Raw genomic sequence first — 22,277 nt, 5'->3', positions numbered from 1 at the left:
AAATATATGAAAGATTTGATAAACATAAGGACTACAACTGCTAAAGTATACTACTATATAAGACTATTTTACACCAACCGAAAACATAAGGGACCAGTTTTGTCATTTTCTCCTAATATGGCATTTAGGATTTGTAACTTCGAGAGGAAAATAGAAAAAAGAAAAGCTTCGACCTTCTCTTTTCTCTCGACATTCACCGCCGCTGCTCCGCCAGTCCAGCCTCCGATATCGACTGCTCAGCTACTCCGCCACTCCGCCAGCCGTCCACCAATCGCCGGAGCAGGTATACCTGGATTTACACCTCTCCAGCATTTCCTAAAAAGAACATTCCTTTTTTTAAAGATAAGTTGGTTGAGAACATTCCTTCAAATTTTTAACATTCACATATTGTAGTAATTAGTATCTGTGCAAGCAGCAGACATTTGGTTTGGAGATGCCCAAATTTGAAAAGGCTCAACTAAATCCCAATCCCTACATAGCTAAGTTACCAATTCGCACAAATCCAAACCGAAAGAAAAAAACTTGATTGTACCGAATTTAATTTGGTTTGGTTTCAGTTTAGAGTTTTGTAGAAACCGAAAATACCGAATCAAATTTTCCAAAACCTAACCGAGCTGACTGATAGGTGCTCAGACGAAATTCAGTTGTACGTTTAGCCCTCTTTTTTCCTCCTTCCCTCAGATTCTTTTTTATCTGTAGTTTGTAAAAAAAGTCATTATCTGCTTTTTGTGGTTTGTTTGTGGGGTTTAGTTTGGTTTTTTGTCTGGAATCTGGATATAAAATAACTACAGAAAAAATCTTGAAATGTTTTATTGAGTTAGTTATTTTGGAGGATTTTTCCTAATCAAAACATTTGCACTCGATAAACCCTTGAAAAATGTCGCATTGATAAATGGGTATGGCGAATCTTGATTGTATATGATGTATGCTTTATGCACCATAAAATACGAAGCATTCAATATTCTATATTTCGTATGATTCTTTGGTGTCATTTATCTTCCAGATTTTTGGGCTTTCAAATAGTTTTGCTTGGATAGAGAATAATTTTTCTTGCCAGTTTTGAAATGGTTTCGTCTGGATAGAAAATTGCTTTTGAAATTTTAGAAGTTGGATTTTGATTTTGATGTTATGGAGGTTGTTAACTAAGCTGCTGAATGAGCTGATTTAACCTTTTGCAAACCTCAAGTTGGCTGACACTATTGTAATTATATGTAAATTAGGGTACCACTTTACCTGGCTGTCAATGATGAAGAGGGTATGGAGAATCTCGGATGCTTCCCAGACGGAAGCAATTCTCCAAAGATTTTCTGAAAATTATAGAAAACATTCATGGTGTTACACAATTGCACGAGCTTCAGCCAATACGTTGTGGGTTCGAGGACTAGCGGGCGGAGCAGCTTCTTCCCAACCTGCCTGGTCACAGGTATTTGCTTTGTTCGCAGACAGGTGGAGTCACGCTGATTCATTGGTCAAACAGGATCTAAGAGAAAGGGTTTCACATTTAAGGGATGAGTTGCTAGCTTGCAATGGTGATGCTGAAAAAATTGAGAGAATATTAGCGGATAGAGGGGTTTTGTTGTTTAGGAGGTATGCAGATGGTTCTGCAGTTGTTGAGCTCTTAAAACAACTAAAATCTTCGCCCCAATTAGCGCTCCAGGTGATTTTATTTCTGTACGTAATATACTTATTATCTGTACTTAGCAACATACCATATCCTCATTGTAACTGAACCGATTTTGTTTTGCGATGGTTGACTTATTTTTTGTCTGACAGATTCATTATTGCCCGTTATAAACTACATTAAAATTCTGCTAACCACCAATCTTTGAAATAAAAAAGGATAAAACAAATATAAATATGGAATCTTGGTCAAAGAGGACTTGTTGACACTCCAAAGGTCAATCGAGTAGACTGCTTGTGTGAATTTAACTTATATGATTACATTATGTAAACTAGGCTCACTTGTGGGATTTTACTGGGTTGTTGTTGTTGTTGTTGTTGTTTTGTAAACTTGGCGTGGAAAATAATAATGGAGTTGAGTTTGTGGGTGAGACAAAAATGAGGCGTTTCTCTTCTTTTGGCAATATTAGACGATTTTCTTCTCGGTTAATCAATAGTAATTTCGTGTCATTCTAGTAGTCACAGTTTAAGAAATTATCTTCTCAATGTTTTCTACCTAAGTCCAGATGTTAAGTCTATGATCACTGCAATTTTTTTTTTGGGTTGAGGAAGTAACGTACTTTGTCTGTTTTCTCAGGCTTTTGACTGGAGGAGAAGACAATTGGATTACTGGACTCCCATGACAGCTGAGGAGTATTCCAAGGCTATTGTTGTGGCTGGAAGGTTAAAGAATGTTGATCTTGCAGCTGAACTATTCAAAGAGGCTTCCAACAAGCAACTCAAGTCCACCTCTTTATATAACGCCCTTATGACTGCTTATATGTTCAATGGTTTGGCTGTAAAGTGTCAATCAGTTTTTCGGGACTTGAAGAGGGAAGCAACATGTACTCCAACTATTGTAACATACAACATACTTATCTCGGTGTTTGGTAGATTAATGCTGATAGATCACATGGAGGCAACCCTACGGGAAATAAATGATTTGAATATCTGCCCAAATGTTAGTACATACAACAATTTAATTGCTGGGTATATCACAGCATGGATGTGGGATGATGTGGAGAAGACATATAGAATCATGAAGGCAGGAGGTGTCATACCTGATCTTGCTACCCATTTATTGATGCTTCGAGGATATGCACATTCTGGTAAGTTGGATAAGATGGAAGAGATCTATGAGCTTGTCAAAGGTCATGTTGATCAGTACGGGATCCCATTAATTCGATCTATGATATGTGCTTACAGTAAAAGTTCTGACGTAAATAAAGTTCAAAAGATTGAAGAGTTGATGAGGTTGATTCCTAAAGATGATTATAGGCCTTGGTTGAATGTCATATTAATCTGTCTGTATGCAAAGGAGGATTTATTAGACGAGATGGAACATTCAATAAATGAGGCATTTAAACGTAACACGTCTGTCACAACAGTTGGTGTCATGCGTTGCATCATTTCAAGTTATTTCCGAAACAATGCAGTAGACGAACTTGCTAATTTTGTTAGCCGTGCAGAATGTGCTGGTTGGAAAATATGTAGGTCCCTTTACCACTGCAAGATGGTTTTGTATGCTTCACAAAGGCGACTCATTGAAATGGAGCAAGTTCTTGATGAGATGGATAAAGTGAACTTGGTCTGTTCAAAGAAAACGTTTTGGATATTACTTAAAGCCTACACAACGTGGGGGGAAAAGGATAAACTTCATCAGGTCTTGGGTATGATGTGCAAGCATGGATATGGAATTCCTACGAATGGATGAACGTGGTAGTTCATATTTCAATTTCCTCCTGTCATCTTGCTTTGAAGGTCATGGTTAACTGATTGTACTGCTTGCTGGAATTTGGGATTTTGATGAAGCCAGTTGACACTCTTATTTAGTTCTCCCTTTTCTTGTTCCCTCTCATTGCTGATATACAGCAGTTAAAAGCTCAAGCGATGAAAGCATTTCTATTTTACAGAAGAGTTAAGTCAAGCATGTGTGATGAACATGTCTGCTTATTGTCAATAAAATTCTGGGTAATTTAGACATCTCATAGTACTTAGTTATGTAACTTTACGTGTCTTATAATGGGAAACTGCATTGCCATGTACCGCTTCTCTATTTTGCTCTCTGTGGCTCTAAAATCTTCTACAGCCTCTTCGGTTCATCGCCTTCCAGCTTTTCTGGGTTTTAGCATCATCTCTCCGCTACTAACTTTGTATGTTCTTTCTATTCTGCTTTCCTATTTTTTCTTGTATTATTATCTTTTATATATACGCTTCTGACTCTGGCGATATAACTGCTCTCTCTTCTTGGCTGTTCTTGCTAGATTCTTTGTTGCTGCACCCGCTTGGATATTATGTTGTTCCATTGCCTCTGATCGGTGAGTCTCACCGATATTCTATCACTTTTTCTTCTTTCTCCCTGGTTTCTAAATTTAAATCTGGGTTAATGGTTTTAATTCCACGATAGAGCATGTAGTAACATAGATGATGCTACTTTTGGTCTATTTATTTTTAGGGTAATTACAGCCCCAGGGCCTAGCTCAAGTGGCAAAGGGTGGTGGATTTGTGTCTTAGGTCACAGGTTCAAACCCCCATACCATGCAAAGCAAAGCCTGGTATTTAAGTGGAGAAGGGTAGAGGGGCGGGCCCATCATCCACCGAGTTTTTAAGGCTGCGGTTGGTCCAAAGGATCGGCCCCAGACGGATTTCTCGGTCATCAAAAAAAATTACACTAAGCACTCCTACAATATTGCTCAGTTTTATATACACCGCTTGTATTTCTAAAAGAAACACGCATTCCCCTATATTATGAAAATCCAACTCATTCTTATTTCCTTATATAAAAATTAATACATGGACAAAGTTTCCCTTATCCCGATTTTCATTCAATCCTTCTAGAACAATTTCCATTATCCAACTTTTCCTCACAACTCAATAAGTTTGTGCCTTCTCCTCTATTGCTACTGTATCCCAGCAGCCTTACCAAGTGTGGCCTTATCCTCCAAAGTGTCTTGATTTCTCTTGTAAAGCTTTTATCCAATAAGAGATTCACATTTTAGTTGATTTATATATAACCGCTGTTCGGACTAATGGAGGCACAATTTCGGCAAACACCTTTGGTGAATGGTTCGTGACCAATTCGATCGACGATAATTACATCTATATATTTCTCTTTGAAAATAAACTTTTATTGCAAAGAAGAAAAAGAAGAGACCGGAATACGGAAGTGTTTCAAGTTTAGAGAGTGTCCAACGGAATGGCCAGTAAGGGACAAGTGAGTAAGGATGGGAATAGGGATAAGGGCAGCCTCCATATATTAATTTTTATATGAAGGAAATAAGAAATGTGTAGGATTTTCATAATATAGGGGCATTAAGTGTTTGATGTTTGATTTAGAAATACAGGGGTGTCTCTAAAATTAAGTGATATTATAGGGGTGTTTAGCGTATTTTACCCTTGCTTTTATAGTAAAATAGATAGATGATTCTGTTTAATTAATCAAGTATTTTAAATGGCCTTCATAGTAGTTATTTGATCAGTTATTCATAGGAATCGTGAATATCTGGAAAGCTACACTGCTTGAATGCCCATTCTTCCCTCTTTACTGATGGAAATGCTAAAATTGGTGTTGCCTCTATTCAACTGCTGGTTTACAAATAATTCTCGTTCTTATTCTTTTTTCTAGAATAAACTTTTCTCAAATGACAGCGTTACTTTTCTATCTTGTTTTGAGAATCGAGTATTTTCACAGCCTTTGTCGTGGTTGTTATTCGAAAAGATTTATGCATTTGGCTTCAAAGATCCATTGTGTGTATAGTTAGAAGAATGTTGCTACGGGATCCGAACTTCCTGTTTTCCCATTTATTTTCTGACAAAAATTGCAGAGCCTTGAGATTGATATTTTATCAAGGCAAAGAAAAAACTTTTTTCTGACAGTTCTATTACTTCAGAATGAGTGCTAATATTTGGCCGAAGTGACAAATTACTCATTTAGAATGAACTATCACATGAGATATAAATGAGGTACCATCTGACATATTGTGCATTATTCATTCTCTTCTGTCAGTTTTTAGAGGAGTAATAAGAAGAATTCTATGAACCACACTGGGTAATGCCTTCCCAAATTCATGTGGCATATTGTCATGCTCTTCGCTCCTTTAGCTGATAAGTCTTCTCTTCTTATGTGTGGGGTGTTTCTCCTATCTAAGCTTTAAGTGAGGATTGAGAAAGCTACACATATCTTTGTCAGAAGACTGACATATATTTATGCTTCTAACTGAAATTTGTCACTTACATATATAAGAAGAGAAATTTGCATTGAAAGAGCTTTCATTCTGGAATAAACTATTTGGAAGGTCTGCCATAAGCGCCCAACTAAATTCCATGTTGAAAATTTCTGAGCAGTCGTATGCTTTTCTCTGTCAGGACATCCAATTTGATTGCAGACTTCATTTTTCTTAGTGCATGTGGTCTTATTCATCTAGAGGAACAAGAAAGTAAATTTCAGATAACCATGTATGGGTAAATAAATGTGGTTTCAATTGCCTGAGGAATATGCAGCTGTACTAAGGGCAATTAACACCCCCATTATGCTGGTTGAATCTATGTAAACCATTGTGAGTTTGGATTTTCTGTCTTTTACCTTCCTGTTACTGTGCTAGCATAATGTTCAATTCTTCCATTGGTACTTGTATGAAAAACCTGTGTTTCCTGAGCAGACATGCGCAGAGACAAATGACAAGCATTTCTGTGATTATTTTTGCAAGCACCAGCCAACTCATTGCGGTTTTGTATTTGAACCAAGCCTCCGAATTCCATTATTCTACTATTTCTGCATCCAAGTCAAATTGTTTCTCATCTTCAGTTCAAATTGAGGGATCTCAAAGAAGATATTTTAGGTCTAGTATCTCCAAGCTGAAGAACAGCTGTCACTTGTTAATACTTAGAACTGCAGTGAATCCCAGATATACTTGGAAGCCGTGCCTTGATATTTCTATTCAGTTCCAAAATGTGAATATGAGGCTGTTCTTGCCCAATCAGTCAAAAGTTCCGGAAAAAACTGATGCAGAGTAGGGCATATTTCTGGGCTGTGATGTATATGAGTTTTTTCTTGCCCAATCAGTCAAAAGTTCGGAGAAACTGAAGCAGAGTAGGGCATATTTCTGGGGCGACGTTTTACATCTGCTGGTTTATTTATTGGTTTGTCAGTCTGCTATTTAGCCTCTCAACTAGTGCATACTGAGCTGAAGCATCAGAAGAAAATAGGGGAAATAACTGTGCTTCCTCAACCGCTGGCTATTCACATGGAAAGGTCTATATTGACTATGTAATTGGAGTGGTGCATTCTGGACTTTTATGTTCTGTTTCTTTCCACTTTCCAGGTTTGGTTGATATGATAAACTACTCTTCCACCTACTGATTATGTGAAAGCATATTACAGTAACTTTAAGGCCCTTCCTTAGAAATACAAACTTAATGATAGATGTGGATCCATCCGTATTAAAAAAAAAGTTAGATGTGGACCCAAGATTTAGAGTCATTGAGGTCGGAGGTGGTGCAGTGTATGTACTTTCTAATTTTTTTTTTTACATTTGTATGCATGGTTCGAGTTAAGAAAATTGTGTCTGGTTGAACTCCCTACAAAGGGCTAGATCTGCCTCTACTAACTAGTACTAATAGTTACTATCGAAGTTATTTTAATTGAAAAGACTGCTTCATTTCATGCAGGTATATCTGGAGATGGAAGATGTTTATTTCATTCTGTTGCTCATGGTGCTTGTTTAAGGTCGGGGGAAGCCCCTGAGAACCTACAGAGGCAATTAGCAGATGAATTGTGTGGGAGCACAATGGAGCATGTACAACAGTGGCCAAAACCATGCCAAGATCACTTGAGGCACTATGGGCTTACCAGAAGGTTCTGGAATGTGCGGAAGTCTATGGAAGCCCCCAATGAGTGGAATGTGAAGAAGGAATGGCGAAAACACCGCGGGGAGAGAGTGATAGATAACTGGGAGAGAGCGTAGGTAATGTGAAACAGTAGGTGGTATCGCATTAGAAATGTTATTGGACCCGAGGTCTGAAGTTTTCACTATTCTTTTGGGTTAAACAGAAGTGTTTTATTTAAACCAAGTATAACACATCAAGAGAAGGTTCCGCGGTAGCTATAGCTTTGACTTAATGTCAAAATTACTAGAGATGCAGATTTTTTGAATTCTTTGTTTTTGTTAGGTTTGTACCTAAGACTTATAACTATGGATGCCATTTAAGCTTCTTGTTGGGAGAAAGGCGGGGGAAAGTGGAGTAGGGATGGGGTTCTGTTAGCTTGGTTGGATAAAGTGGATTTCCTGATGTTTGCCATTATCATATGCTAAAGATATTTCCATTGCTCTGAACAGTGTATTAGTAAATTTCTGTTCCTAATATATGCCTATTTTGACATGTGAGACTTCATATGGTTGAGTTATTAGACAAAATAGTTTCATAAACTATACTTATTTTTTATAGCCTGAGACCATGTAGTACCAATTTAGAATCCAGTGCCATGTATGGTAAGCATTTTTAACTATTTTTCAAAGGCCAAATACATAGACGGCCCATTAAACTTGGCACGATTTTTCACTTTGGTACTTTAACTCAGCCTTGTTCCATTTTGTTCCTGCAATCCCATTTCTTTTGTTCCACTTCGACACAAAAGCTGATTAGATTCCATGTGTGATTTGCCTCACACTTGTAGGCGCGTGAGAAGCATTTTTTAAGTTAAATTTTATACTCCCAACGTGGAGGGGAATTCAGAATTTAAATCTTATTTGGCTAAGTTTAATGGTGTGTACGTGTATTTGGCCATTTTTCAAACATCTAAATACTTTAGAATAAACATACTGCTTTCTAGTTCCACTTTCTAAGCAGGTGGTGACAACAGATTTCTTTTTTAATTAAAATGATGCACATTTTCAACATCTTTTTTAATAAATGTCCCAAGAGGAATTACGTCAGCAACGTGACAGATTGCAACCTTTACCCTTATTTTTATCCCCAAAATGGGGATTTTTCTATTTTGGGGACAACTTACTCCAACCATTCCCCAATTTTTTTCCCCAAACTTTTTTATATTCTTCTAATTCTTCTATATTATATTATTATCTTTCATTTCAATTTCATTTTTTAATTTTCATTAAACAAATTCCATCTTTTATTTTTATTAATTTGTAATTTCCATAATTAAAACAATTCCATAAAATTTTAAATAATATAATTTATAAGCAATTATTATAGATTAACTAATAATTCAAATAAAAGTGAAATCATTGCGATACAAGATTAATTAAATACATATTACATAACGATAAAATTCATTCGAAATACTAGATAAATATTCAACTTCAACCTCTAGTATTCTCCCATAAATAATCTATTAATGCATTACGAAGTGCAAAATGAGCATTTTTGTCCTTAATTCTTCTATGTCGAAATAAAAATTCTTGAAATCGTTGATTTTTATCTACTGCCATTTCTACAAATAATAATAAATGCACGAAAATTAATTTATCAAAATTATACACCAAAGTTAAGATATAATATTAATAAAATAAAGACATTACATAAACATAATTAGGTATCTATAAAGAGATAAATTAAAAGATTAAATAATAAAATAATAATAAAAAAGTGATGAATAGTAATGGGGGAGATGAATAGTGTACCCCATATTTGAGGAAACACTATTCATCCCCCATTTTGGGGACAAAAATGGGGGAGAGTTGGAGCTAAATTTCCCCAAATATTTCCCCCATTACGGGGGATGGGGGCAAGGTTGGAGATGGCCTGAATAGAAGTTAAGGTACGAATATAAGCCCGACTGAGCACGAATCAGCCTCAGAAGTCATACCAAGAAATCCTTTTTCTCTTCCACAATGGTGTTGCTCCCGGAAGGGAGCCTTGGCGTAACTGGTAAAATTGTTGTCATGTGACCAGGATGTCACGGGTTTGAGCCATGGAAACAGCCTCTTGCAGAAATGCAGGGTAAGGTTGCATACGATAGACTCTTTTGGTCTGGTCCTTCCCCGGACTTCACGCATTGCGTGAGTTTAGTGCACCGAGCTATTCTTTTTAATCGGTTCTTTGGGTATTTATGATGTAGTGAGTTTCTACATGTATTTAGTGAGATTCAGTTCTGATGATTTGGTTAATTAAAATATCTGTCCGCTATTCTGTCCATTAAGAGGTGTTTCAGTAGCAGCTTTCTGTTAGTGGGCAGAATGAAAGATGGTAATTCACTTGGGCAAAGTTAAGCTAATTGAGTTTTACAAAATGATGGGAAAGAAGTTTATTTTCAATTTTAGAAAGCACAATCTTTATTGATATTGGGCTATTGGCTATGGAGTTGGAATTCTTTTCTTCATGTTTTTTTTTTTTTTTTTTTTTGATTTTGAATACCAAGTATAGTAGACTTTACTCGCCTAGGTATCTTGAGTAGGTGAACAGTGTGATCAATCTTCCATCTTTTATCACTTTGCAGGAGTAAGCTTTAGTTCTACTGTTGTTTTGCATAATTAGAGGTGAATCTTAATTATCTGAAGAAGGGTGTGAGAAAATAAGATTAGGGAAGAAATATATCAAAAACTTTATGAGTTGATGAATACAAGTCTCACCTATTATAGGTGTTAGATACAAGACGTGATATTTGTCTAATATTGGATGAAATCTTACACAAAGAACTTATTTCATCCTTTTTACTGATATTCAGACTTTTGTAAAAAATAAATTTTTTATCACACCTCTTTAAAATAAGAGCGGGTAAACCAAATTCATTTTATTTGTTTTGAAAGCATTTCGTAGACGAGGAGGAGAAGAAGACGAGTAAGGGGTGGTATAAGAAAGTTAAGAAGGAGGCGAAATTAGCGGTTACGGCGGCTAAGACTGCAACATTTGGTAATTCGTACGAAGAACTTGGAGGCAAAGGCAGAAGACAGAAGTTGTACATGCTAGCCAAGATGAGAGAAAAAGAAGGCCCATGACCTGGACCAAGTGAAGTGCATCAATGACAAGAAAGACAGAGTTTTGATGGAAGAGGTACATATTCGACGAAGATGGCAGACATACTTCTATAACTCTTGAACGAAGAGGGGACATGAACAATTTGCTGGGTGATTTGGAATGATGCGAGAGTCGTCAAGACTTTGGGTATTGAAGACATATAAAAATTAAGAAGGCCAAGGGGGTTATGCGTAAGATGAGCAGGGAAAGAGAGATCAGGCCAGATGAAATTTCAGTAGAATTTTGGAAGAACGCGGGCAGGGCAGGCTTGGAATGGCTCACTGAGCTGTTTAATGTCATTTTTAGGAAGAAGAAGATGCCCGAAGAATGGAGGTGGAGTACGATGATCCCTTTCTACAAGAACAATGGTGAAATAAAAAATTGCAACAACTATAGAAGTATCAAGTTGCTAAGTCATACTATAAAAGTCTGGAGATGGTGGTGGAGTTGAGGGTGAACAAGAGTATGTCTATTTCCGAGAACCTGTTCGGAATTCATGCCAGCACGTTCGTTTACGAAAGTCATTCACCTTGTTAGGAGATCGGTGGAGCAGTACAGGGAGAGGAAGAGGGACTTACATATGGTGTTTATTAACTGAGAAAAGACTTACGATAAAGTCCCGAGGAGGTCATGTGGAGATGTTTGGAGGCTAGAGGTGTATCTGTTACATATATTGGGGCGATTAAGGGCTTTGTATAATGGGAAAAAAACAGGGTACCTATAAAAGTGAAACTATTTACCTTGCCCTACCCATTAAAGAATTCTACCCACTAAATAATTACAATCTCCTACCTATTTAATAAATAAACGGGAATATCAAAATAACTACCCCACGCTTAATGCCCTACCTATAAAAACGCAAAAGCTGCTCAAAATTTCAGAAAATCAGCGCACAAAATTGAGATTTCCACCGACATTCCCTAATTTGAAGATCACTAAGTGTGAAAAAACAGATAGAAGATGTTGATTCGCATCTTCTTTTCGGATTTTGATTTCACTGTTGTTTTCAGATTTTGATTTCGCTGTTGTTTTGATTTTGATTTCGGAGCTAAACTTCTGAATTTTAGCTGAAAATTCTAATCTAGGTTTGGAGATCTGGAGATCTAGAGGTTTGATTTCGAAAAATCTGTTGCAGCTATATACTGTTGAAATTTCGAACACTGTTGATTTCGAACACTGTTGAAATTTGCATTGTTGAGATTCAATTTTAGACATAAAAGTGATTATAACTTTAGAATCATGGAAAATATTCCAATTCTACTGCAGCATAGTGGAGAATGGGATGATAACAATAATTTCATAAATTTTCATGTTGATGCAATTCCAATAAAAACCTCTTGGAAATTTGAACAACTTCTCAGAGAAATTGCAAAGCAACTGCAAAAGGACAGTAAAACAATAGTTATTCAGTATGCTATTGCTCAAGGATATCCACCAATTACAATTTGCAGCGATATGAGTGTTAGTGTTTACATGGAATTGAAAAAATCAAGTGCAGGGATGACAACACTTCCCCTGTGTGTGTCGTTTGCTAAAAACACTATAGCTGCAAGCACCTCCAGTTTCGATGTTGCTCCAATTTCATCAGAAATTGCACAATTTGAAAGCACTGATATGATTACTACGTTTGATGTGCAAGAAGGAGATGACACCATTTTAGAACTTGATGATGCAAACATCATAACTGATCAATTTCATCAAAATATTGTAAAAGGACAAATTTATGAAGACAAGAACCTGCTGGCTCTCGTTATGAAACAGTATGCCGTTAGAGAAAAATGTCAATATCGGGTTCATAAATCATGCCCAAGAAGGTCCGTCTGCATGTTTTCAAGTAAAAAACTATGTGATACCTATATAGTATATAAGTATGCTAATATACTATGCGAGTATGGAATTGTATTGGTTTGTCTGTGTTTTTTATCAGTGATACTGGTATAGTATATAAGTATGTTATATCAGTATACTATGCGAGTATATAACTGTATTGGTTTGTCTTTGTTATTATCAGTAAAACATAATACCAATATAGTATATATGTATGCTAAATCAGTATACTATGTGAGTATAGAATTGTGCTGCTTTGTCTATATTTTTTATCAGCAAAATATGATATTGATACAGTATATAAGTATACCAACAGAGTATACCATGTGAGTATATAATTGTATGGATTTTTGTGTGTGTTTTTATCAATAAAATATTATACATAACTGTATTTGTATTATAAACAGGTATATCCTTGAATGCGTGGATGAAAGATGCACTTGGAGACTTAAAGCATCAAGCCTGCGAGCATCAAATCTTTTCAAAGTGACAGATTTCAATTCTGTCCACAGTTGTTTAACTGATAAGAGATTTTGTTCACAAAAGCAAGCTGTCTCAGCTTTTGTTGCAGCTGTGGTACAAGATAAACTTGTTGACCCGAAAACCATATATACACCAACAGATATCCAGAGAGACATCCAAAAAGCATATGGTATGGACTTAAGCTACATGCAAGCATGGAGATCAAAAGAAAAAGCAATGCAATTATTGAGACGATCACCAAGTGAATCATACAAGAAAATGCCAACATATCTTTATATGTTAGAGTACCCTAACCCAGGATCAGTGACACGACTAGACACTGAAGGAGATGAGAGCTTCTTGTATGCATTCATAGCTATATATGCATCGATTAGAGGATGGGTCTATTGTAGGCCAACAGTTGTAGTTGATGGAAGTTTTTTAAAGTCAACATATAGAGGGACCATACTCACGGCTTCTACGCAAGACGCAGAGGGTAAGAATACAATCCAATTACATTCAGTTAAAGAAACAAAACATATTTTCAAATATTATATGATACCAGTATGGTATACAAGTATACCAACAGAGTATATAGTTGTTTTGCTACACACCTGCGCGTACCTATAACTATACTACTATATAAAATGCTAAATTAATATTTTTTGTACAATCCAATTACATTTAGTTAAAGAAACCAAAAACATTTCAAATATTATATGATACTAGTATGGTATACAAGTATACCAACAGAGTATATAATTGTTTTGCTACACACCTGCACGTACCTATAACTATACTACTATATGAAATACTAAATTAATATTTTGTGTACAATCCAATTACATTCAGTTAAAGAAACAAAAAACATTTTCAAATATTATATGATACCAGTATGGTATACAAGTATACCAACAGAGTATATAGTTGTTTTGCTACACACCTGCACCTACCTATGACTATACTACTATATGAAATGCTAAATTAATATAGTGTGTTGTAATTGATATTTTATTCTTTGGGTTTACAGGACAAATTCTACCCTTTGCATATGCAATTGTTGATTCGGAAAATGATGCATCGTGGGAATGGTTCTTCGTGCAGTTCAGAGAAACCTATGGACAAAGAGAGGGAATGTGCATTGTATCAGACAGGCATGATGCTATATGGAAAGCAACTTCAATTGTCTATCCAGAAGTCCCTCATTGTGCATGTATGTTCTATCTGTGGAACAACATAAAGACAAACTTCAGGAAGAGCCAAAAACAAATCAAAGAAGTATATTTTGAGTTAGCAAGAGCATACACTATTGAAGAATTCAACAGGCATATGGCAGAGTTAGAAGCTATTGATAGTAGAGTGAAAACATACCTGATGGATATTGGATATGATAAATGGTCCCGGGCGCATTCCAAGGCAAATAGAACCATGACCATGACATCGAATATTGCGGAATCAGTAAATGCAGCAAACAAGCACGCAAGAGACCTCCCAGTTGTGAATTTGCTTGACTTTATGACAACATTGATTCAAAAATGGAATTACACCAATCGGAAGGATGCAGTGGAATCATTTATGAAGATTGGTGTAAAGTATGAAAAAATATTGGCAGATAATACTATCTTATCACAGACGATGACGATATGCATTTTCAAAATCATAAAAACACTGCATTTACTGTATTTTTACCTTTTTACCTTAGTGATTTCACTAAACAACTGAATATTGTTATTTAAGAAATACTATTACTTCATATAGCTAATGACTTTTCTTAATTAAAATTATACTAGGTGTTGCCATAAACTGAATTCTTACATTTAGTAATTGATGGCCAAACAAGAAATGTGGTGCGCCTATATGAAAGAAACTGCACTTGTGGGAGGTTTCAACTAGACGATATTCTATGTCCACATGCAATGGCAGTTATACAAAAATTCCATATGGATTCATACAAGTATTGCTCAAATTACTACAGCATAGACTACTTGCTGAAAATATATGAGATACCAGTAAATCCATTGCCTGATGAAACAACGTGGCAAATTCCAGAAGATGTCTCTTCGCAGGTGGTACTGCCACCAAAAGGAAAAATCAAACCAGGAAGACCTAAAAAGAAGAGATGCATAGGAGGCTGGGAAGGAAATACTGTTACATGTGCACTATGCGAGAGAAAAGGACACAACCGGAGAACATGCCGAAATATTCCAAAGAGAGATTGATATAATGCTTCAATGTTTTTATAGAACTCATATATCGTAGAATCATAGCATTTGAATTGCAAAAAAATAAAATGCATTTCTTGCACTAGACATATATTTGGTATGATGATTCTTTGAGAAATTACTTTTTGGCAACAAATTTATATGACTACTTGTATTTTTAATAAGAATCTATTTATTTTCTATTTTAGTATATAAAAGTGGGATGCATTTACATTTAGTTGTTGCAGGAAAAAAGATGCTAAAATATATATGTGATACCCAAGTGGTATATCTGTATACCTTATTGGTATATCTGTATATCTGTATATCTTATTAGTATCAAAATATGTGCAGAAATAGAAGTGGTGCTGCAAATGCAACATTTGTACATACTTTGTTAACAAAATGGGCACGCTTTGCAGCTCATGTCTGTATTGAAGTATAACAAATTGGAAGCCATTTACATGCAGTTATTGCACATCATCAGGTACATTAAAATAAGGTGATACCCAAATGTTATATTTGTATACCTCGCTGGTATATAGTGGTATTGCACTAATATGGCTAAAACAAAATGTGCGCAGAAATACAAATGGTGCACCAGATACAACGTGATACCCAAAATGTGCACGCTTTGCAACTCATGTCAGTACTTACATCTAGTTGCTGAAGGAAAAAAGGTGAGTCAAATACAATGTGATACCCAAATGGTATATCAGTATACCTGATTGGTATATAGTTCTACTATACTAATACACCATCTATGCTAAAACTACAGATGAACATTAAAGCTTAGACCATCATCACATTCGAAAGCAGATCATTTAACTTCTGTCACAACTACTTTGTATGTTGTTGGAAGTGTTCGCTTCATCTTCCCCTAATTTTTACTTGTAGAATCCATTAAACCTTACCCTCTGGCAAAGGAATGGACCTCGACATCCTAATAAACCAACAACTTTATGAAAGAAGCCTAAGAAAAGCCTAATAAAACAAGCTGAAATCAGAAACAAAATCAGCAAATTTTCAGCATCAAGAGACATAACTAAACTGATAACCCCCATGTACTTGAAGAAATCTATACCACATATTCTGAACCAGAATAATTAAATATGACAAAAGAAACATTAGCAGCGGGAAATATTTTATAAAGGCACAAGTTTCCTACAGTCTTGAATCAGCAGAAGGTCATTTACTACTAATAATACCATACTTCACCAAAAACTATTAAAATCCTGCAAAGTCTTCATGATACGATTAACTAAAACCAAAAAGAGACCTATACTACTTCTTGTGTTTCTTTCCATGAGTCTTTTTAGGTGCTACTGGAGCCTCAGATTCACTTGATTCGCCATGCAACTGCTTGTTCCTCCCATAGTGCCACAACAGTTTACCAAACCTAGCTCGAAGACCATCCACATCAAAATTGGTAACAGGGATTGGAAGATCTTCAATAATATACTCAGCAAAGTAAGCAATATATACTCTACAATCTCTGAAATAAAACAAATGAATAGACTATAAAAATCAATTAGAAGTGAAAATGTTAATATGAATGAGGAAAACAAAGTAAAAAAAAGTAACTATTCTTACGAATTTTGCTGTGTTGACAGATTTGTAATCAGTTCAATCTCAAAAGGATTAGTCAACTTCTTTCCCATGTGCAGACCATTTTCTACTACAATGTCACTTCTTTGGTTATAAAATTCAATACTAACTAGAAATAGGGGGATCAACACAACATAAGACTCTTCCACTTTTTGAATAGCTTTTTTGTGCTTTCGACTACGTAGCGAGTCATATACGTAAAAACATCTCTTGTGGAATGACACACACCCCAATATCCAATGCCAAATTTCTGCCAAATTAATTGGAAAAATGACATGATCAACCTGGTGCCATGGAGTGTTGCAATGCATCCTAAATTCTTTCATGTACTCCATGATATCGTCTGATCTATCAATCAAATGATCTTGTTTCCCACCTTTTACAAATTCTGTGAAAACCCTTTGAATGATATTATGAAAAAGAGTATCTGTAGTTATAACTTTGATTGGCATATTAATTCCATATTCGCCTTCTTCCTAAGATAGTAAAATATAATATTCAAGTGCTGCAAAAAAGAGAGGAAGAAAACATGACTACCACTAACAATATGAATGAACTACTACAACAACAAAAATAAAAAGCAGTACACATACCGAACTAGAGAGCGGCCTGCCAGAATAGTTTAAGGTATGGAAAAACGTCTTATCATCAATCTGTTCAACTTCAAAGTCAAAACAAGGCTCTAGCTTTTGATCACCAGGTAAATACACTTCCCTATTTCGTATAAAAGAAGATATGGATAATAAATATAACAACAAACATTAAGAAAAAATGAAAACAAAAGTACATGGAAACGAATATGCACTCTCCCAATTGCATGTTTGCTTCAACAAAGTTTGAGAATGCAGTCATAAGCTTAAAATCAACAAACTCTGAAATGTCATTTACAAATGGAAATCTTCCTTTGATAACCTTCGAGGATCCCCCAACTGCACTAACACCAGATTGCCAGTCATTCCTATACGGCGACTGTTTTACAGCTGCGGGGCGCCTTCTCCGTGCGAAAACTGCAGGAGTAGTTTCAATGTCTGTTTGTATCTGGACAATACTTCTTGATACCGACTGATCAGGTTTAGACTTATTTACAGCACGAGTTGTCAGTTCATTTCCAAAATGATTTACATTACGTCTCCCTCCTTATGTAATGGCAGCAATTATATCAAGTTGAGAATCAGTATATTCAAAATCAGAATCCAAGTGAAGATCACCCTCGTGTCGACATGGAGCTTAAATTAGAAAATGCTAGTGAATAAATAAATATACAAATTTAGAAAAAAAGAATGAAAAGTTATATATAGAAGACATTACCAGAAGGCAAATTCACATTACTGCCACCAACATCCACTTGACCAACATTATCAACCCGACATGCTGAACACATAAAAGCATTATCAGTATCACTACTTAAATAAAAATTAAAAAACTATCAAGAACCTATCATTTACATACTAACTACAGAATTAGTAACATCAACATCGTACCCTGTGAAGTAGTATTAGACTCAATAACAACATTTGCTCGTATCTGTACAGGGATTCCTGATGGCAGCAGAGCAGGACCCGACTTTTTAACATCATGAGATGACTGCTTATATGTTGCTTGTTGTGTAATGGCGGTGATTTGATCAATTGCAGATGCAGACAGTTCAAAGTTAGAATCTAAGCCAAAATCATCATTAACTACACCATCACTTGCTGTGACGTTCTTCACATTAACACCAGTGGTACCTCCATCTTGACCAACCCCACCAAAACCAGATACTAAACATATAAAAGTATAAGCAAGAGTACTATTTTCAAAAAACAATAGCAAAAAAAAAAATCAAATTTGTGATTTACATACTAGAAGGCGCTTTGGGCGTGCTATCTCCAAGAACTACAGGATTATTCCCAACGTGGCAACTTTCAAACTGGTCATAATCATTATGCATCTCACGAAAGTCAGGATCATTATCTTGTTGCTTATTCTGAAAATAAGAAACTAACAATTTTAGTATTATGTATATTACAAGAATACTATGTGCACTAAAAGTAAAGAATGGAATAGTATCCTATAAGCATATATTGCATCTTTGAACAATATACTATAGCATTATATTATATAAAATATCAATACCGCTGATATCCCTCTGGTTTCATTGATTGCCTACCAATAGCTGCAAGCACCTCCTCAAACTTGGTCTCTACAAAAAGCTTCAAAGCTTGTAACTCCTTCATTACCTCAGCATTGGTAGGTTGGGAATCACCTCCAGTACTTTCATACATACTTTGTGTCTTTGGTAATTGAGTGCCAAAAACCTGAAAGCTATCGGGCTGACTGTCAGTGCATTCAACTTCAATTTCAAAGTTTAGACCACGCACATCAAATAGTTGCTTCTCATCATCAGTTGAGGTGATGTTCTTTAGCTGCAATTATTAAGCACACTAGTTAGAAATAAAAATGATAATAAAGTATGGAAAGATAAAAGATCCCTATTACCATATGATACTAATATAGTATACATGTATACCAACAGAGTATATCACTGAACTGGGATATAGTATACATGATACCAATATAGTATACATGTATACCAACAGAGTATATCACTGAACTGGGATATTGCTACAACTGTGACTAAACTACTGTACCAAATATTAAGAGAGGCAATAAAATTATGAGAAAATTACCTGCTCGCGTTGCAAGCTACACATTTGCAAAGCAACTCGCTCATTCGGTATTTGACCCATGACTACCCAATTCAAAATTCGTGGAAGTTTGTTTCCAAGATGATCAGCAAAGTGACCATCCAAACTTGGGCAGCATTCATACAACCAAGTCTGTAAAGCCAACGGGAAGCCACCGAGTCTATAAAAAGAAGGCTTATCTTGAAACTTGTTGGAACACGAGTCAATTGTAGCTTTATAAACATCTATACCCCAGGGATAACTATTGAAATCACCGCACTCAACCAAGTCAATGTAAGACCGTGAAATAACCTTTGTTTTGAGTTGAGAAAGTAAGAAGTTGTTCACAAAATAAAGAACTGCTATCTTCAACGCATCATCATCTGTTTCCCATTTCTTCTTCTTAAAACATTCTGCTAGTTGAGCAAATGTCATGGATGCAGTCTCAAAATATTTTGAAATCAACCTATTCTCTGCTATGCTCTCTATACTTGTATCACCCTTACATTTCAACCCAGTAACAAGTGCAAATTCACCCAAGCCAAAGCGCAACCTAGAATCATTCACTACAAATCGAATCTCATTTTTCACCTCATGATGTACTTCTCTAATAAGCAAATGGTGCATAATCCGAATCTGCACAATAACTGGTGGCAGATCCAAAAAAAGCCAAAGCATGTTTTCTTAAACAGTCGAAGTTGCCTCTTTGATAAATTCGCTTTCAATTGATGAATAACATGGTAGTTGGTATCCCAATCAACCTTTGGTTTATAATCTAAGTCCATAAGCACAAGGAAATCCCAACACTGCAAAACATGTTCATATAAAATAATTTCAGAAATAGAATTCACTTAAAATGCAACTAAACCAACTAAAAATATTACAACTACCATACGATACCAATACGACATATAACTATACCGGCAGGGTATACAATTCTACTGACTAATTTCCGGCAACTACAAATTTTACTTATAAGGAAACAAAAGGAAAATAGTGTGGGAACAATTTGCAGCAATACTAAGTGACCATCAATGCATACACTTACTTTAAGTTGTTTCATTTGAAGATGCATATTCAATATTACTAGGGAGGGAAAGCCAAAAGAAACTTAGCTATTAAATCTACAGTATCCGGAAACTATTCTATCAAATACATATTTTAGAGGATAGTAGCAAAATACTTTTCATCTTGCATATTCTTGAGATTACTAAGGAAGTAAAAGAATAGCATAAACTCACATCAAATTGCACTACAAGATAGCTAATATTCGACAAGGAACTTATGCTACAGTACCAGCGCTTCTCGCCCATTGACCCCATCCACACAATGCCACCTATAAAGAAAAGCTTATTCTGCACTCCTAACTTACACGGTCCCATTCCTTCCATGATTCTCTCCACCACTGTCAACTAAATACTAAATCATGTACAAAACCATCTAATGCAAAGCTGAAAATCAGAAATTACACAGAGCAGCTCTGGCTTCAATAAATATGGTTGACTAGAACAACTACTGAATCAGTGACTCTTTTTAAACCTCAAACAGAACATTAATTTAATCTGTCTATATTGATTCAAAAACATTGAGAAACTAATAGCAAAGAAAAATATGCCATCCAAAATTAACAAGCTCATTATTGCAAATTAACTGGTCTGTACAATATACTAGAAAAGATCACTCAATTCCTTCATGCTCAAACACAATGTATACAAACTGATATCTTTTACTTCTTCTAAGCAGAATGATAGGCCTAAATTTTGCTAATATCACAGAAACATACACATAGAATAGCTCAAATGAACTTCACCCAAAAACTCAAAATTTGCTGGTACTTGATTTTCTCTTAGTTAATCATCTAGTGATGGATTTTGACAGCTATAAATACTATTACGTCACACTGAACATTGATGAAACGGATAGCTGGAATAAACAGATAAATGGAAATCGTAATAAATTTACAACAGTTCTCGTAAATGTACAGAATGAACTTGAAGAAATAGAATCCACTTAAAATTAACACAACTGACTATAACTATAATATAATATAAAAGCATAACAAGAAATCAAAAAATAACAATGTAATATACATTAAAAATCTCAAAGATCATAATTGTAAGAAAATTACCTTCTTGGGTGCGATACCAATTTTTTTCTTCTTTAACTGAGAATCATCGCTACAATCAACATTTACTGGTTGAGTCTCTGTTTTAGGCACGAATTCACGTCGGCTTCCCCCTAACTCAGAATTCTCAACAACTTTACCTTTTCCCTTATCAGTCATAGGAACACCTCCTATGACTGGTTCGAAATTTGTGTCGGGTAATGACAGGTAGGGAGTTTCATCGACTAACGAAGCATTAATATTGTTGCCTTTTCCACCCTCTAATTCTACATTTTCAGTTGTGTTTTCAACATGACTACTGCTAGGGTTACGACTAAATAGAGACTGAGAATCGGAAAATAAGGAAAAACTAGGAACAGACATGGCTGAGGCAACGGATTCAACAACTACTTGTATTGAAGAATGATATTGTCCACGACGCCACCATCTACGCGCACGATGCTTCCGACCCATAGAGAAACCAACAACCCATAGACATTGATTCACAAAAGTACAAAGGAAAACACAAAAATCCTATGATTTTGAAAACCCACTTTCACTAAAATGTACTTTCAGAAGCAAAAATTTCACCCAAAGCAAAAATGTCACCCAAAAATAGGTACTAGACGAAGAGATAGAACGGAATCAGAAAAAAAAATTAAAAACTCGAATGTGGGTGAATTTTGCGTTCTCATCGGTTGGCTATGGAGATTTGGAAACTGTACTCTAGTCTACATGTTAACTGTTAAAGAACGAAGAAAAGCGTGGGAAACTTGT

At 35.6% G+C, this 22,277-nt stretch overlaps 2 protein-coding genes across 5 annotated transcripts; one reads left to right on the top strand and one right to left on the bottom strand.

The window, feature by feature from the left end:
* The first annotated feature begins 93 nt into the window (after nt 1-93).
* On the top strand, nt 94-8,048 carry LOC107778650 (pentatricopeptide repeat-containing protein At2g30780). Of its 4 annotated transcripts, XM_075254596.1 has the most exons (7): nt 94-283; nt 1,221-1,657; nt 2,258-3,812; nt 3,924-3,977; nt 6,025-6,215; nt 6,318-6,980; nt 7,327-8,048. In XM_075254596.1, the coding sequence occupies exons 1-3, from the start codon at nt 118-120 to the stop codon at nt 3,371-3,373; spliced, it is 1,719 nt and encodes a 572-aa protein (XP_075110697.1). In that variant the 5' UTR covers nt 94-117; the 3' UTR covers nt 3,374-3,812; nt 3,924-3,977; nt 6,025-6,215; nt 6,318-6,980; nt 7,327-8,048. The 4 variants fall into 4 exon arrangements, with proteins under 4 accessions (XP_075110697.1, XP_075110699.1, XP_075110698.1 ...); XM_075254598.1 differs by lacking the exon at nt 6,025-6,215 and having other exon boundaries at nt 6,318-6,910; XM_075254597.1 differs by lacking the exon at nt 6,025-6,215.
* Nucleotides 8,049-16,406: 8,358 nt separating this feature from the next.
* LOC142181720 (uncharacterized) lies at nt 16,407-21,974 on the bottom strand. The gene is made up of 11 exons (XM_075255169.1): nt 21,525-21,974; nt 20,134-20,202; nt 19,400-20,032; nt 18,896-19,135; nt 18,573-18,696; nt 18,212-18,490; nt 18,039-18,101; nt 17,518-17,866; nt 17,324-17,444; nt 16,716-17,206; nt 16,407-16,617 (listed from the first exon to the last, which is right to left on the bottom strand). Exons 1-11 carry the CDS (start codon nt 21,972-21,974, stop codon nt 16,407-16,409), a joined length of 3,030 nt encoding a protein of 1,009 aa, XP_075111270.1.
* Nucleotides 21,975-22,277: the final 303 nt, after the last annotated feature.

This window comes from Nicotiana tabacum, chromosome 6, assembly GCF_000715075.1.
Source record: "Nicotiana tabacum cultivar K326 chromosome 6, ASM71507v2, whole genome shotgun sequence".
Taxonomy (NCBI): Eukaryota; Viridiplantae; Streptophyta; class Magnoliopsida; order Solanales; family Solanaceae; genus Nicotiana; species Nicotiana tabacum.
The sequence above is the reverse complement of the archived record's forward strand: the minus strand, read 5'-3'. Positions and strand labels throughout refer to the sequence as shown.